We start from the raw sequence: 18,458 nt of genomic DNA, 5'->3' as shown, positions 1-18,458 counted from the left end.
CTTAAACATCCCATCCCTGTCTACCTTATTAATTCCCCTGAGTATTTTTTGTATGCTGCAGAAAATTATGACCTGGATAAGGTAAAAATGTAACAATTAAAATAATGAACTATATAAGAGAAAGGTATAATAAACTAAAGCAACATTTTCAAGAAAATAAATAAGAAGAATTATAAGGTAAAATCATATTAAACATGAATTTCCTTAATATACTCAAGTGGCACAAAATTTATTAAATATAACGAAAATGAGTGGTTCAACAACAGATGTGGGAAAATTATGCAAAAAGAAAATACTTGAAATCATAACATAAAACTTCCAGGACCACAAATAAATAAATAAATAAATAAATAAATAAATAAATAAATAAATAAATAAATAAATAAATAAATAAATAAATAAATAAATAAATAAATAAATAAATAAATAAATAAATAAATAAATAAATAAATAAATAAATAAATAAATAAATTAAATAAATAAATAAAATATATATATATATATATATATATATATATATATATATATATATAAATAAATATATATATAAATAAATATATATATAAATAAATATATAAATATATAAATATATAAATATATAAATATATAAATATATATATAAATATATAAATATATATATATAAAATGAGAGCATAGGCAATGGGGTCGAAGAGGTATGGGGTAGGTTTAAAAATGTAGTGTTAGAGTGTTCAGCAGAAGTTTGTGGTTACAGGAAAGTGGGTGCAGGAGGGAAGAGGAGCGATTGGTGGAATGATGATGTAAAGAGAGTAGTAAAGGAGAAAAAGTTAGCATATGAGAAGTTTTTACAAAGTAGAAGTGATGCAAGGAGGGAAGAGTATATGGAGAAAAAGAGAGAATTTAAGAGAGTGGTGAAGCAATGTAAAAAGAGAGCAAATGAGAGAGTGGGTGAGATGTTATCAACAAATTTTGTTGAAAATAAGAAAAAGTTTTGGAGTGAGATTAACAAGTTAAGAAAGCCTAGAGAACAAATGGATTTGTCAGTTAAAAATAGGAGAGGAGAGTTATTAAATGGAGAGTTAGAGGTATTGGGAAGATGGAGGGAATATTTTGAGGAATTGTTAAATGTTGATGAAGATAGGGAAGCTGTGATTTCGTGTATAGGGCAAGGAGGAATAACATCTTGTAGGAGTGAGGAAGAGCCAGTTGTGAGTGTGGGGGAAGTTCGTGAGGCAGTAGGTAAAATGAAAGGGGGTAAGGCAGCCGGGATTGATGGGATAAAGATAGAAATGTTAAAAGCATGTGGGGATATAGTTTTGGAGTGGTTGGTGCAATTATTTAATAAATGTATGGAAGAGGGTAAGGTACCTAGGGATTGGCAGAGAGCATGCATAGTTCCTTTGTATAAAGGCAAAGGGGACAAAAGAGAGTGCAAAAATTATAGGGGGATAAGTCTGTTGAGTGTACCTGGTAAAGTGTATGGTAGAGTTATAATTGAAAGAATTAAGAGAAAGACGGAGAATAGGATAGCAGATGAACAAGGAGGCTTTAGGAAAGGTAGGGGGTGTGTGGACCAGGTGTTTACAGTGAAACATATAAGTGAACAGTATTTAGATAAGGCTAAAGAGGTCTTTGTGGCATTTATGGATTTGGAAAAGGCGTATGACAGGGTGGATAGGGGGGCAATGTGGCAGATGTTGCAAGTGTATGGTGTAGGAGGTAGGTTACTGAAAGCAGTGAAGAGTTTTTACGAGGATAGTGAGGCTCAAGTTAGAGTATGTAGGAAAGAGGGAAATTTTTTCCCAGTAAAAGTAGGCCTTAGACAAGGATGTGTGATGTCACCGTGGTTGTTTAATATATTTATAGATGGGGTTGTAAGAGAAGTAAATGCGAGGGTCTTGGCAAAGAGGCGTGGAGTTAAAAGATAAAGAATCACACACAAAGTGGGAGTTGTCACAGCTGCTCTTTGCTGATGACATTGTGCTCTTGGGAGATTCTGAAGGGAAGTTGCAGAGATTGGTGGATGAATTTGGTAGGGTGTGCAAAAGAAGAAAATTAAAGGTGAATACAGGAAAGAGTAAGGTTATGAGGATAACAAAAAGATTAGGTGATGAAAGATTGAATATCAGATTGGAGGGAGAGAGTATGGAGGAGGTGAACGTATTCAGATATTTGGGAGTGGACGTGTCAGCGGATGGGTCTATGAAAGATGAGGTGAATCATAGAATTGATGAGGGAAAAAGAGTGAGTGGTGCACTTAGGAGTCTGTGGAGACAAAGAACTTTGTCCTTGGAGGCAAAGAGGGGAATGTATGAGAGTATAGTTTTACCAACGCTCTTATATGGGTGTGAAGCGTGGGTGATGAATGTTGCAGCGAGGAGAAGGCTGGAGGCAGTGGAGATGTCGTGTCTGAGGGCAATGTGTGGTGTGAATATAATGCAGAGAATTCGTAGTTTGGAAGTTAGGAGGAGGTGCGGGATTACCAAAACTGTTGTCCAGAGGGCTGAGGAAGGGTTGTTGAGGTGGTTCGGACATGTAGAGAGAATGGAGCGAAACAGAATGACTTCAAGAGTGTATCAGTCTGTAGTGGAAGGAAGGCGGGGTAGGGGTCGGCCTAGGAAGGGTTGGAGGGAGGGGGTAAAGGAGGTTTTGTGTGCGAGGGGCTTGGACTTCCAGCAGGCATGCGTGAGCGTGTTTGATAGGAGTGAATGGAGACAAATGGTTTTTAATACTTGACGTGCTGTTGGAGTGTGAGCAAAGTAACATTTATGAAGGGATTCAGGGAAACCGGCAGGCCGGACTTGAGTCCTGGAGATGGGAAGTACAGTGCCTGCACTCTGAAGGAGGGGTGTTAATGTTGCAGTTTAAAAACTGTAGTGTAAAGCACCCTTCTGGCAAGACAGTGATGGAGTGAATGATGGTGAAAGTTTTTCTTTTTCGGGCCACCCTGCCTTGGTGGGAATGGGCCAGTGTGATAATAACAAAAAAAAAATATATATATATGTATATATATGTATATATATATATATATATGTATATATATGTATATATATATATATATATAATGTATATATATAATGTATATATATATATATATATATATATATAATGTATATATGTATATATATATATATATATATATATATATATATATGTATATATATATATATATATATATATATATATATATATGTATATATATATATATATATATATATATGTATATATATATACAATAAACTGTAGTATTAAGGGCATTTCAAGACTACCTAAATAAAAAACCTAACCTGGTTTTGAACAACATGCAAACAACGGCTCTGGACTTCATTAATCACATCTTGAATAACTTGGTGCTCAAGTGGTAATGGCCCCTTGCTAGCTGGTTCAGGGGTAGCAGCAGCAGCCACAGGTACAGCTGGCCCAGCACCTGCTGCATGTGTTTCAGCTCCATACTGTGGGTGCTGAAATCCCTGTAACAGAGCATACACTTATTATCTCAAGTATTAGATATGTTTACACAAATTCTAACATTTTTTGTAATAAAGCAATCCCATAATGTGGGAAGGTGAAAAGTGCTGGAAAAAAGTGCTATAAGTACATGGCATATACAGAAAACATAGAAATAAGCATATGACGACACCATGTTCAGTCTTGGTGTGAGACGTGGAGATGATCGTGTTGGTTGGGGAGTTTAAACTTCAAACAAAACTGACAAGGGGAAAAAGGTGAGTGGTGCACTAAGGAGTCTTTGGAGACAAACATCATTATACATGGAAGCAAAGAGACAAATATGTGAGAGTATAGTGGTACAAGTGTTCTCATATGGGTGTTAAGCAAGGGTGGTGAATGTTGCGCGGAAGAGAAGGCTGGAGGCAGTGGAGATATCATGTCTAGGGGGCAATGTGTGGTGTGAATATTACACAGAGTCCATAATTTGGAGATCAGGTGGTGGTGTGGGGGTTACTAAAAGTATTAACCAGAGGGCTGAAGGGGAGAGGGGGGGTTGTGGTGGTTCGGACATTTAGAGAGGATGTAACAAAATAGAATGACTTGGAGGGTGTATATGGAATGAAGGTGGAGTAGGGGTCATCCTAGGAAAGGTTGAAGGGAGAGGTAGAAGAGGTTGTGTGTGCAAGGGGCTTGGACTTCCAGCGAGTGTGTTAGATAGGAGCAAGTGGAGGTAAATGGTTTTTATAAAGTGACGTGCTGTTGGAGTGACAGCAATATAACATTTATGAAGGGATTCTGGGAAGCTGGTTAGCTGGACTCGAGTCCTGGAGGTTGGAAGTACAGTGCCTGCACTCTCAACTAAAAGTGGAGATATGTTGGCATGATGGTAATGGAGTGACTGATGCTAAAAGTGTTTCTTCTTTTTTGGGTCACGCTGCCTCAGTGGGAAACAACTGATGTGTTAAAAAAAAAAGTGCCTCAAAGACATACGCATACATGGGAGATACGTAATACTATGGTTAGATTATTACATGTATTATTCTGAGTACTGTGTAAGTCTATACTTAACCCTTTGACTGTTTTCGACGTATAAATACGTCTTACGAGCCAATGTTTCTGACGTATATATACTCAATAATTCTAGCGGCTTCAAATCAAGTGGGAGAAAGCTAGTAGGCCCACATGTGAGAGAATGGGTCTGTGTGGTCAGTGTGCACCACATAAAAAAAATCCTGCAGCACACATTGCGTAATGAGAAAAAAAAAACTCTGATCGTTTTTTTGGAATAAAACGCCGACTTTGAGGTGTATTTTCGTATAGTATTTATCGTTGTATTCGCGTTTTCATGGTCTTAGGTGATAAAATGGAAAACATATTACAGAAATAGAGATGATTTTCATTACTTTTACGATGAAAACGACCTTGAAACTGAGCTCAAAGTAGCGGAAATGTTCGATTTTTACCAATGTTCAAGAGTACATAAATCACACCACACGTCCAATACACGTCAACTGGGGAGTCTAATATTCTTTCAATAGTGCACTGATATTATTTATACCATTTTTACAATAATGCAGTCGTCTGCATAACAGTAAATTTTGTATTTTTTTGTATGAATAAAAAATCAAAATAGAAAGCAATAATAATATAAGAGGGGCCTAGAGATGTGACTAATGAACAAAGCATATGTTATTTTAGTGCCACGAATGTCTACCTTGTTTATTCTGGACCCTATTTTGAAATTGGCATCTTTTTTATTTTGCGTGAAATTGGCCAAATTGCCAATTTCTGACCACCATATTGGGTAGTCCAAATTAGTAAATGGGCGGTTTCTTGTACTCAGCTGATAGATAAAATGGAGTTCTAAAGAAATAGCTATGAGTTTGGTCAACTGGAACAATGGAATTGGCTGAAAATTGGGCTCAAAGTCGGCGAAATCGCCGATACGCATATGTCGCCGAGACCGCTAACTTCGCGGGAGCATAATTCCACGAGTTTTCGACCAAATTTCGAACTTTTGGTGTCATTACCATCGGGAAAAGATTCTCTATCATTTCATAAGAAAAAATAATTTTTTTTTTTTCAAAAATTGAGCGACATAGAATGACAGTTTCAGAGAGGGGCCTGAAACAGTCAAAGGGTTAAAGTGACACTGAATTTTGCTGTATGTTGCATGTCTGAATTCTAAGTAAAGGATAATCCTCTCATTAAACTGTAATTTGTCTTAAAATCAGGATCAATACTAGAGCAGCTTTCTGTTAAAAAAAAAATGATCATACTCAAAATAATGAGACACACATGGAGAGCATTACAGGAATGGAAGAGGCAGAGATGGGAAATGCATGCCTATATTATTAGCAAGGAAAGGAAGAATAGGAAGGACTGACTGACACGAACCATGGCACCATGAAATTACTAGGTTGAAAAGATACATGAAACAATCTCTATAAAATAGACATGAGAACATACCTCTAGAGGGATCTGAATGGGTATAAAACTTCTTATAATCATCCCTACTTTCCTAGAGGTTCCAAGAAACTGAAAACTGCAAATGAAAAATCAAGTCTGCTTAATAAATTTTGTATCTGATTTGGGTTCATTTTGTACTTCAGGGACCATCTCTCAAATGTACTGCACTAATATGCTTAACATTCATAAGACATAATGAACAGAAAAAAACTTGGAAATGGGAAAGCCATTAAGCAAGAACACTGTTATACAATCCCAGCTATTTATGATTTACTTATCAATAAACATGAATAATAGAAACCCCACAAATAAGGAAGTCTGCAAATTTGTAGTGATGGCTGTACATGGTGATAAGAGTGATTTAACATCTCCAGAACAAGTTAGCCATTAAACAGGGGACAACTCACAAGAAATGCATTGTACAATGACATACAAAAAATTACATTAAAAAGAGGAATGCTTCTCTTTGTAAAGTTTAAATCCATTCATGCTGGGAGCACAAAAAAACACAATGAAACTGTCAAGCCACTTTTATCTCACCATAAATTGCTGTGGTAGGTCAGGAGCAATAGCACCTGGTACAGGACACATTATTGGCTCAGGTGCTTTTGGAGTTTCATGCTGCTGCTGTTGTTGCTGCAGTAGTTTAGCCTACAAAAGAAATCTAAAATAAATTTAAATTTATTAAAAAGTTTATATACAATGCATTTACATGAACATTATGCATGTATATTTTTCATAAAAAATTGTGCTACTGTAATTATGAATGTTATACAGTAAAGATATAGTGATTTGTAACACTTTCAATATCTTTTGCACACTATTTCCATCTGATCTCATTCCAGCCATCAAAATATGTCTAGAATGTAATACATATAGTGTATCATGTTGCATTATTTCAATCTGAGTTTGTGCAACGTCCCTTAATCTACCCGGCTAAATATTGGCCATCTATCCATGGAGGTTATAGCTTCACCTAAAAAACAAACTGCCAATATTCAAAGATAGATTAAAATAAGAAGTTATTTACAAGCTTGTTTTGCTCATCCTTTTGCTCATTTACCTTACAGGCAGCTCAAGGCATTATTACTCATTTAAAGAAACCATGTGTTCACATTCTCCCTGTAATGCTGGAGGCCAGGCAGACAAGTGTTGGAGAGCCAGTAGTAAACAAATACTGTACTTAAAGAACAGGTGCAGTGTTCATAGTTACTACAGGAGCAGCATTCATTGTTGCCCCCAAGGTTAACCATTTATAATTACAAGGTCAGATATGATCTCATGCCATAAGGCTATTTTGTAGCAATCAACATCAAACAATAAGAAAAATCACAACACCATAAAAGGCTTCCATAAGAACATTTCACACTAGTATTAAACATACACCCTAAGAATGTTTCCTTTAATTTTTTCCACAATTGTGCGGAATGAAAAATTATTGTGCCCCCCAAGAATGGCAACAATGTGCGGATTCATGCTACAAGTAAAAACATCTATGTAGCAATTATGTAGATTTTATCCTTACCATAGCCCATACAGGTGAAAGCAAAATGAATGTGCAAAAAAAGAAATTCACCTACCAAAAAAATAAAAGTTACCAATTTGTGCAAGAATGGTATAAAATACCAATAATATGAAAGTTAAGACATGTGCAACATGTGGATATCTTTATTGTAGACGTTTTGCCATCCAGTGATTTTATCAATACAGATTCTAGGACATAATTATTAGAAGACAGTAGAACTATATACAAAAGATGAGGTAATCAGTCCCTCAGCCTTGGAGTTAGTGTACACAGGATCGTGGTGGAGAATCTGGAGCAAAGGCAAGAAGACTGGCGGTTATATAGGCATCAGTGGATAGGGATGTGTAGCAGACGAGGGCATAGTCACTGGTAGGCAGGATTCCCCAGTGGAAGTAGGTCCTACCCAAAGGGATGGGTTAGTTGTAGTAGCCATGAAGAAGGTCTTGTAGATGTCCTCTGAACCAAGATTCCGTGATCTTGCAGTGTCTGACAAATTGTGCAAGAAAGGTATAAAATACCAACAATATGAAAGTTAAGACACATGTGCAACATCTGGATATCTATTGTAGATGTTTTGCCATCCAGTGGCTTTATCAATACAGATTCTAGGACATAATTAGAAGACAGTAGAACTATACACAAAAGATGAGGTAATCAGTCCCTCAGCCTTGGAGTTAGTGTTCACAGACCTTCTTCACGGCTACTACAACTAACCCATCACTTTGGGTAGGGCCTACTTCCATTGGGGAATCCCGCCTACCAGTGACTATGCCCTCGTCCACTACACGTCCCTATCCACTGATGCCTATATAACCGCCAGTCTCCTTGCCTTTGCTCTAGATTCTCCACCACCACGATGCTGTGAATGCTAACTCCAAGGCTGAGGGGCTGATTACCTCATCTTTTGTATATAGTTCTACTGTCTTCTAATTATGTCCTAGAATCTGTATTGATAAAGCCACTGGATGGCAAAACATCTACAATAAAGATATCCAGATGTTGCACATGTGTCTTAACTTTCATAAGTTACCAAACTGACTTGGGATGCCATCACTGAGAATGTTCACAGCCTGAATACTTAGTACACATCATTAGACTGACAGTTGTGCAGGCACTCAGGTTAGAGGAAACAGTGCACTCTACCCCTTATCCAACTAGGTATACAGACCATTCATTCATACATACTACTGTGCAATCTATGAGACCCTAACGAATATGTTGTACTGTACTACCAGACTTTAAACTCTTCTTGGAGAGCTGCAATAAAATACACAGCCATAACACAAACACCTTTCTAATACCCCACATGTATGACAAATTTAATAGAAACTCCATGCAAATTAAAAATCCACACATATGAATAGCCTGCCAGAAGAATATAAACACTGTACAATAAACTTAAAATTTGTCAAAGAACACTACCTGAGCATTATGCAAGTTCAGTCATGCAGGATCACAAAGCCTTGTACTATAGCAGCCCATCCTCAATTTTGTTTCCAATATATTTGCTTATGACAGACAACCATTTGTATTTACTAGGCTGCCACATCCACAGTAAAAATTCTCCTTGTATACCTGTTTTGTTAATTTTTGGGTCATGTTCAGTTTTAATGGGTTAATTCACCTGTCCTGAAATAAATTAACCTGAAGTAATGTAACCTACCTAAATAGGATAGTTAGATGCAAGAGCAGCAAGATAAGCAAGAGACTGTTGTCATGCTGTAATGTATTGGAAAAATTAAGTTCTGATCACGAGGATAGGCTGATTATAGATAAAGCTATACAACCTAACATTCAAGTCTCTCATCATTCAGCATACTGTATGTTACTGCCACATAAAATGTGTACTATACAGTATTTCATTTTAAACAACCTTATTATGTAAACATCAATTTCCTAACAGAAACAATGCTTTCCATGAAACAACTTTCAACAAGTTTTAATTATAATTTATATCTAGAGGAGTGGGGATATCTGCAGTTTAGGGGGGCATCTGAACTGTAGTACTGGCATGTCTCTTGCAAGACAGTGATAAAGTGAATGATGGATCAAGTCGCTTCATTTATTAGTACATATTTTTCTATGATGCTCAAGGTTACGTCCGGCACCTCTTGACTTGTGACTGAATGCAGTTAAAGCAGGACTATGCTGTCTACTTATCAATTTGATTCCTGTCCAAACAAACCACGCCATGGGCGGGGATTGAACTCATGGCGAGTGTGTTGTAAAACTCGCCACAAGTTCAATCCTCGCCCATGGTATGGTTTGTTTGCAATTGTGTTGTTACGATTTTGTGAGTCATGATGATGGCTTTGAAGGGACTAGAGCTAGAGTTTGTCACGGCCATGCTGGCAGGAGATTCATCTGTAAAAACTTGTATTTGTTGTCCAGTGGGGCCTGTGCTAACCTCTCTATGGTGTACAAATATACCTAGTTGGATGAATCTTATTGTAACCAGCTGGTCCCATGGCTTACACGCTGGCCTGGAGTTTTACAACTCACTTGCCACGAGTTCAATCTCCGCCCATGGTAAAATTTGTTTGCAATTGTGTAATTATAATTTCATGAGTCATTCCTGGCCAGTTTCAAAATTTCTTACTGCTTTCCATATCTTCAACAGATGTTGCTTTCCACTCTGCCATTAACCTGAATCAAAGATATAGAGTACACCTTTTATTTAACAATGTGATTTAAAAAACTACTTTTGCTTCTAATTTATCATCTGTCACCTTCTGTAATCTACTACCTTCCATCAAACTTATGAGGAACCCAAAGTTCAAGCATTTGACATTTTTAAGAGCAAAAAGAAAAAGTCTTAAGTCTTATCTGACACGTCTGCTGGATCATGGACAGTAACAGTTACCAAATTTATTCTGAATTCCTCCATTTGAGCCAACTACCATAGTTGTCCATATGGGTTTATCTACTTTCCCTTTAGAACTTCTGTCAACAACGAATTAATTTGCAAAATGCCAGTACTGTATTATAGGCTGATGTCTCAGGACAGTCCAATGTTAGATTAATTCTGGGGAAAGCAATTTGCATGTTTATGAATAATGGGCAGACAACTTTTTAGTGCATACAGAGGCTCTCTCCAGGGCTGCCTCTCATTCCTAGCTAACTATGTCAAGAACAACCTGTACGTGCAACTCTCAACTCCAGACAGATACTCTCTAGTTCAGGGCCTCCTCTCAATGTCTATCATGATGAACTGGAAAGAGGGAATTTACTATATACCTAAACTATTCATGTTTTTTTTACTGCAAGTATGGATGCTTTTAAAATCAATTATAGACTGTAAAGGGTGGAGTTGGCTTTATTCATACTATTTTAGACAGGTCTAGTAGGCAGCACTAACTATTATTGATTAGTTAGACCTCATACAGTATTTAAATTTTAACTCTCTCTTTACCCCACCACTGTAAGCTTCCCTCCACCAAAAATCTTTCATAATTCTCATTCAGTGATTCAAGTTACTCCAGCAAAAATGGTTATTCATCTCATTCATAATGGACAATACAATATTCTCAAATTTTCATGTTAACAAACAAAACAGCTCTCAATATTTCATGGTGGATCCATCATAAAACACATTCATCCCACTGAACAATTTAAAGATATTTTTTTTGTAACTCAACAAACCCTAGTTCCAAAACTATTTCACCTTCCACTGAAAGTTTTCTGACTAACAATTTTAAGCAATGCCTTTTCTTTAAGATGATACTACATATATTCACGAGAAATCTTTCCAAACATTCGACTACAAAGACAGAGCATTTCATCTGTATGAATCTCAATGACCATCTGATAGGTTACACTTCTCCACATTAATATATCAGAGCCTTGCAAGTCATCTTAATTTAACAAACAGGTTTTCTTCTCAAGTGAGTGAGTCTTTGCTTCCTTTATCCCTGAAATACAAGGTAGTTTTATGGCTCTCTGAATCAGCCTTCTACAGTCAACCTTGCAATGGTTAACTCATCAACTGATGAAGCCCAAGATGGAAAATGTTTGTATGTTTTCTTCAACCTCTGAGAAAGCTGCACTACCTTTCCTTTTCTCATATCAAGGGTCATCCACTTCTTTCTGAGGACTTCTTCCAAAGGACTTCCTGTTAGTATCGCTAATGGAAGCTTGTGCATCATTTTTGAACATGTAGTCGGCATAAACATGTAGCAAACCATACATAGAAAAACTAACGGTAGTTACTTTTATATAATAAAACAATTAAAACTTTTAGAACCATATAAAAGGAGCATGAATTCAACTATGCAATAAAAACTGTAATGTCTTTACTTGAGAGCATGTAATTTTATGTACAACTGCAAACGAGGTCAATGTTTAAAGCAAACCTAGCATTAAAAATGTAAAAGTTATAAGCCTTCCATTTCATGCAAAATATCCTCCTTTCACTTGGTATATTGTATAAATAAAACTACTTGATCTGCCATTTAATATATAGACATACTGGCTGCTGGTTATAGGGATGATGTCACATTTATCTTTTAAATAAAACTAGAAGATGCCTGTACACCAAGCTGATGTCTATGAAGCTGTCAAATGTATGGACATTTTGGAGAATATATTAAATAGAAGAGCTTGCTAAGATAGTAATGAGCATAAAAAATGCAAAGCAAAGCTTAGTATGGATGTTTGTTAACCATTAAATGTAGATCTGAAACAAAAACAAGATTATTAGTGTACCAAGTACTTCAAAGGGTGTAATGGTCTTGGGAGCAATTCTTTGGTGGTACAGTAGTTAGCATGACTAGAAGCTTATCATGCTTCATGCTAACCAACTTCCACAAACCTGCTTCAGCATCAGTAACTTCTTGTCTCCAGAGTGACCTCCATGGAACTTAGGTTCTCCAGCACACTGCTACCATTCCATAAAATGTTATGGCTATTAATGACTGACTTACTATGAAAGCCAAATTTAGGCTTAAGGGAAGAAATGATAAGTTATACATTGCATTATAATGACAATTACAAATCAAATATATAGAAACTACTTACACCACTTCAGTAATAACTGCATTTTTAATCTAAAGTTTTCAAGCTTAATACTCAAAAGATATTTTGGGTCTATTATGAATATAGACATTTTTTTTTTTTTTTTTTTTTTTTTTTTTCAACAAGTCGGCCGTCTCCCACCGAGGCAGGGTGACCCAAAAAAGAAAGAAAATCCCCAAAAAGAAAATACTTTCATCATCATTCAACACTTTCACCACACTCGCACATTATCACTGTTTTTGCAGAGGTGCTCAGAATACAACAGTCTAGAAGCATACACATATAAAGACACACAACATATCCCTCCAAACTGCCAATATCCCAAACCCCTCCTTTAAAGTGCAGGCATTGTACTTCCCATTTCCAGGACTCAAGTCCGACTATATGAAAATAACCGGTTTCCCTGAATCCCTTCACTAAATATTACCCTGCTCACACTCCAACAGATCGTCAGGTCCCAAGTACCATTCGTCTCCATTCACTCCTATCTAACACGCTCACGCACGCTTGCTGGAAATCCAAGCCCCTTACCCACAAAACCTCCTTTACCCCCTCTCTCCAACCCTTTCGAGGACGACCCCTACCCCGCCTTCCTTCCCCTATAGATTTATATGCTTTCCATGTCATTCTACTGTGATCCATTCTCTCTAAATGACCAAACCACCTCAACAACCCCTCTTCTGCCCTCTGACTAATACTTTTATTAACTCCACACCTTCTCCTAATTTCCACACTCCGAATTTTTTGCATAATATTTACACCACACATTGCCCTTAGACAGGACATCTCCGCTGCCTCCAACCGTCTCCTTGCTGCTGCATTTACCACCCAAGCTTCACACCCATATAAGAGTGTTGGTACTACTATACTTTCATACATTCCCTTCTTTGCCTCCATAGATAACGTTTTTTGACTCCACATATACCTCAACGCACCACTCACCTTTTTTCCCTCATCAATTCTATGATTAACCTCATCCTTCATAAATCCATCCGCCGACACGTCAACTCCCAAGTATCTGAAAACATTCACTTCTTCCATACTCCTCCTCCCCAATTTGATATCCAATTTTTCTTTATCTAAATCATTTGACACCCTCATCACCTTACTCTTTTCTATGTTCACTTTCAACTTTCTACCTTTACACACATTCCCAAACTCATCCACTAACCTTTGCAATTTTTCTTTAGAATCTCCCATAAGCACAGTATCATCAGCAAAAAGTAACTGTGTCAATTCCCATTTTGAATTTGATTCCCCATAATTTAATCCCACCCCTCTCCCAAACACCCTAGCATTTACTTCCTTTACAACCCCATCTATAAATATATTAAACAACCATGGTGACATTACACATCCCTGTCTAAGACCTACTTTTACCGGGAAGTAGTCTCCCTCTCTTCTACACACCCTAACCTGAGCCTCACTATCCTCATAAAAACTCTTTACAGCATTTAATAACTTACCACCTATTCCATATACTTGCAACATCTGCCACATTGCTCCTCTATCCACTCTATCATATGCCTTTTCTAAATCCATAAATGCAATAAAAACCTCCCTATCTTTATCTAAATACTGTTCACATATATGCTTCAATGTAAACACCTGATCTACACATCCCCTACCCACTCTAAAACCTCCTTGCTCATCCGCAATCCTACATTCTGTCTTACCTCTAATTCTTTCAATTATAACCCTACCGTACACTTTTCCTGGTATACTCAGTAAGCTTATTCCTCTATAATTTTTACAGTCTCTTTTGTCCCCTTTCCCTTTATATAAAGGGACTATACATGCTCTCTGCCAATCCCTAGGTACCTTCCCCTCTTTCATACATTTATTAAACAAAAGTACCAACCACTCCAACACTATATCCCCCCCTGCTTTTAACATTTCTGTCATGATCCCATCAGTTCCAGCTGCTTTACCCCCTTTCATTTTACGTAATGCCTCACGTACCTCCCCCACACTTACATTCTGCTCTTCTTCACTCCTAAAAGATGGTATACCTCCCTGACCAGTGCATGAAATTACTGCCTCTGTTTCTTCCTTAACATTTAAAAGTTCCTCAAAATATTCTCGCCATCTACCCAATACCTCCATCTCCCCATCTACTAACTCCCCTACTCTGTTTTTAACTGACAAATCCATATTTTCCCTAGGCTTTCTTAACTTGTTTAACTCGCTCCAAAATTTTTTCTTATTTTCATTAAAATTTCTTGACAGTGCCTCTCCCACTCTATCATCTGCTCTCCTTTTGCACTCTCTCACCACTCTCTTTACCTTTCTTTTACTCTCCATATACTCTGCTCTTCTTATAACACTTCTGCTTTGTAAAAACCTCTCATAAGCTACCTTTTTCTCTTTTATCACACCCTTTACTTCATCATTCCACCAATCACTCCTCTTTCCTCCTGCCCCCACCCTCCTATAACCACAAACTTCTGCCCCACATTCTAATACTGCATTTTTAAAACTATTCCAACCCTCTTCAACCCCCCCACTACTCATCTTTGCACTAGCCCACCTTTCTGCCAATAGTCGCTTATATCTCACCCGAACTTCCTCCTCCCTTAGTTTATACACTTTCACCTCCCTCTTACTTGTTGTTGCCACCTTCCTCTTTTCCCATCTACCTCTTACTCTAACTGTAGCTACAACTAAATAATGATCCGATATATCAGTTGCCCCTCTATAAACATGTACATCCTGGAGCCTACCCATCAACCTTTTATCCACCAATACATAATCTAATAAACTACTTTCATTACGTGCTACATCATACCTTGTATATTTATTTATCCTCTTTTTCATAAAATATGTATTACTTATTACCAAATTTCTTTCTACACATAGCTCAATTAAAGGCTCCCCATTTACATTTACCCCTGGCACCCCAAATTTACCTACTACTCCCTCCATAACATTTTTACCCACTTTAGCATTAAAATCCCCAACCACCATTACTCTCACACTTGATTCAAAACTCCCCACGCATTCACTCAACATTTCCCAAAATCTCTCTCTCTCCTCTACACTTCTCTCTTCTCCATTATTTGAATTTTTTTTTAATTTCTTTGTTCAAGCATGTCCAATCTCTGATCCACATACTTTGGATATTCAAGGAAGTCCAGTTATTGTTTATGAAGACACAAACACCTTTAAACAATGTGTGAGGAAAGTTAGATTGAAATCAATTAAAAATACATAATATGCTAGTTACAAGTTGTACAGAAATTACATGATTTATCTTTTTCATTGTAAATTACTAATGTATTTAGCATGATTTTTATATTTGGCCAAGATAATTTAAACTAGTTTCTGACTGGCAGGATTGTGGCATTAAGGTAACCACTATTGTGTTAGACCTAATTTTTTTTTTTCTCTCTAACAATTACAAGTTTCTTCACTACACTGAAGCCCCCCCCCCCCTTCTCAAGTCTGAAGATTGTGTGTGTGAAAGTAAATCAGATGAAATGAAGAAGCCATCCAGGATGATTAAAAGAAAAAATCAAGTGTTAAAAAAGTAAATACACCCTATCCTCACTTAACGAAAGAGTTCCGATCCTAAGACCACGTTGGTAAACGAATTCGTTGCTAAGCAAGGAGTATACTATAATGGTAGTGGGTTTGTGTCACGTATCTCTAATATTGTTTTAATGTCACCTTTGCATCATTTATTACATTTTCAGTATATTTTTAAATGTTTACAGTAGTGTACTTTATATTGTAATAAACAGAATAGATTAAATCAGCTCTATGTAAGACTATAGTTATTCTCTATAAAATGTATTTTTGTTAATTTTCTCATAAGAAATAATGTAAATCCAATTAATCCATTCCAGACACCCAAAAATATTAACAAAAAATACATTTTATAGAGAATAACTATAGTCTTACACACAAACTATGGAATACGAAAACCAAGGTTCCACTGTACGTTACTTAGGTATGCATACTGGTCAGAGCTGATCATAAGTCCAAGTCATCGGTAAATGAGTACGTCACTAAGTGAGAAGAGGCTATATCAGCAAATTTTCATAAGAGCATAAGAAGGAACACTGTAACAGGCCTACTGACCCATGCAAAGCAGGTCCATGCCAGCCCCCCAGCCTAAAACAATGACCACCTAGTCAGGTCATTTTCACTTAAGGAGCATGGCACCAGGCCTGGTAGCCCAAACTAGTCAGGTCCAACTCACACCCACCCATACCCACTCATGTATTTATCCAACCTATTTTTAAAACTACACGTCTTAGCGTCTATGACGGTACTCGGGAGTTTGTTCCACTCATCCACAACTATTACCAAACCAGTGCTTTCCTATATAAAAATTACCCAACTACAATAATCAAGTTGAGGATTAGAAAATCTCCATATGTCAAATGTTAAGAGCAAAATTACAGAAACTAAGCAAGTGTTTAAAGTTAAAAATAGAAATAGTTTATTTCTTGGCATGTCTGGGTATTAAATTCATAAGAGAATGAGTAATCAGACCTTGATGTTGACAATACATGTATTTTAGGAATATACATTACAATGAAAGGAGGATTCTAACATCTTTTCACCATGAGACTGAACCAGTCACAAATCTGATAAATTTAAAAATATACACAGGGAAATAAGATTATTATATTTTAATATTCACAGACAAAGCAAACCAACAATTCTGTCTTGATAGTAAACCATTAAAAGAAGCTTGTTTCAGTATTTCTGAGGGGATGAAAGGACTCCCATTAATGGCTAATGTCCATCAAATAATGAACTACAAGGTTTAGATTTCTTTCTTCTTTCAACAAACCGGCCGTATCCCACCAAGGCAGGGTGGCCCAAAAAAGAAAAACGAAAGTTTCTCTTTTTAAATTTAGTAATTTATACAGGAGAAGGGGTTACTAGCCCCTTGCTCCAGGCATTTTAGTCGCCTCTTACAACACGCATGGCTTAGAGAGGAAGAATTCTGTTCCACTTCCCCATGGAGATAAGAGGAAATAAATAAGAACAAGAACTAGAAAGAAACTAGAAGAAACCCAGAGGGGTGTGTATATATATATATATATATATGCTTGTACATGTATGTGTAGTGTGACCAAAGTGTAAGTAGAAGTAGCAAGACGTACCTGAAACCTTGCATGTTTATGAGACAGAAAAATGGACACCAGCAATCCTACCGTCATAACAATTACAGGCTTCCGTTTTACACTCACTTGGCAGGACGGTAGTACCTCCCTGGGCGGTTGCTGTCTACCAACCTACTACCTAGAAAATTACATATATATAATAATAATAATAATAATAATTTGAGGATGTGAGAGCTGATAAAGCTTTCAGTATTTACCTGTATCTGTATTTAAGAAAATTTATTAATATTGTTTAAATACACAAAACTCACCTTACGGGAAGACGAAGGAGGGGGAGGGTCATTCCAGCCCCGTGGCACTGATGAATCAAAGGCTGCTGGAGTTTTGGTTGATGGAGGTGCAGGTGTTTGATGGACCTGCTGCTGCTGTTGTTGGTCTCCATACATTGAGTTTGTTGCAGAAGTAGCTGCTGGATTAAAAAACTGTGGAGGTGCTGGTGCTGACAGAGGAGTCATTGATGGATTAAGATGAACTGGATTTGTTCCACTAGGGGGTGGTAGGAAAGGAGCAGGTTGAGGAGGCTGAGCTGGGTTAAGCATATTAGTAGGTAGTGCAGTTCGTGCAGGCTCTTGGACATATCGACTAGGACCTCCACGTCGAAAACCTATAAAGAAAATAAGTAGCTAATAGTAGCAATGCCCTGTCATGTTGGGCAGAAAAAAAAGCATTACCACTTCTGGCAGTGATTAAGTTAGTTAATGCAAGTATAAAAATTGTGTGTTTCCCATAACTTAATCAGAAGTGATTCTTTACTCAATTATCAGTTGAGTCATGCTTATCTTTCTACTACATTACAGTACCAATGGAAAGAGGGCTCAATCTCTCCTATCTCATATTTAAAGAGGTACAAAAGAACTGTAATTTCTCCCTGTATTTGTATT

General features: G+C 37.0%; 1 protein-coding gene across 6 annotated transcripts in view; it reads right to left on the bottom strand.

Moving 5' to 3' along the window:
* Positions 1-18,458, bottom strand: part of LOC128693205 (protein transport protein Sec31A-like) — a gene marked incomplete at its 5' end in the record, with an annotated part of 75,510 nt that overhangs the window by 2,442 nt on the left and 54,610 nt on the right. For 5 of the 6 annotated variants that reach the window (XM_070089275.1, XM_070089276.1, XM_070089278.1 and 2 more), the window contains 4 exon segments: positions 3,267-3,449; positions 6,439-6,549; positions 12,234-12,302; positions 17,829-18,181. In XM_070089275.1, the coding sequence (XP_069945376.1) occupies positions 3,267-3,449; positions 6,439-6,549; positions 12,234-12,302; positions 17,829-18,181 (716 nt within the window). 6 annotated transcript variants of the gene reach the window in all.

The sequence above is a fragment of the Cherax quadricarinatus genome, chromosome 28 (assembly GCF_038502225.1).
Source record: "Cherax quadricarinatus isolate ZL_2023a chromosome 28, ASM3850222v1, whole genome shotgun sequence".
Taxonomy (NCBI): Eukaryota; Metazoa; Arthropoda; class Malacostraca; order Decapoda; family Parastacidae; genus Cherax; species Cherax quadricarinatus.
The sequence above is the reverse complement of the archived record's forward strand: the minus strand, read 5'-3'. Positions and strand labels throughout refer to the sequence as shown.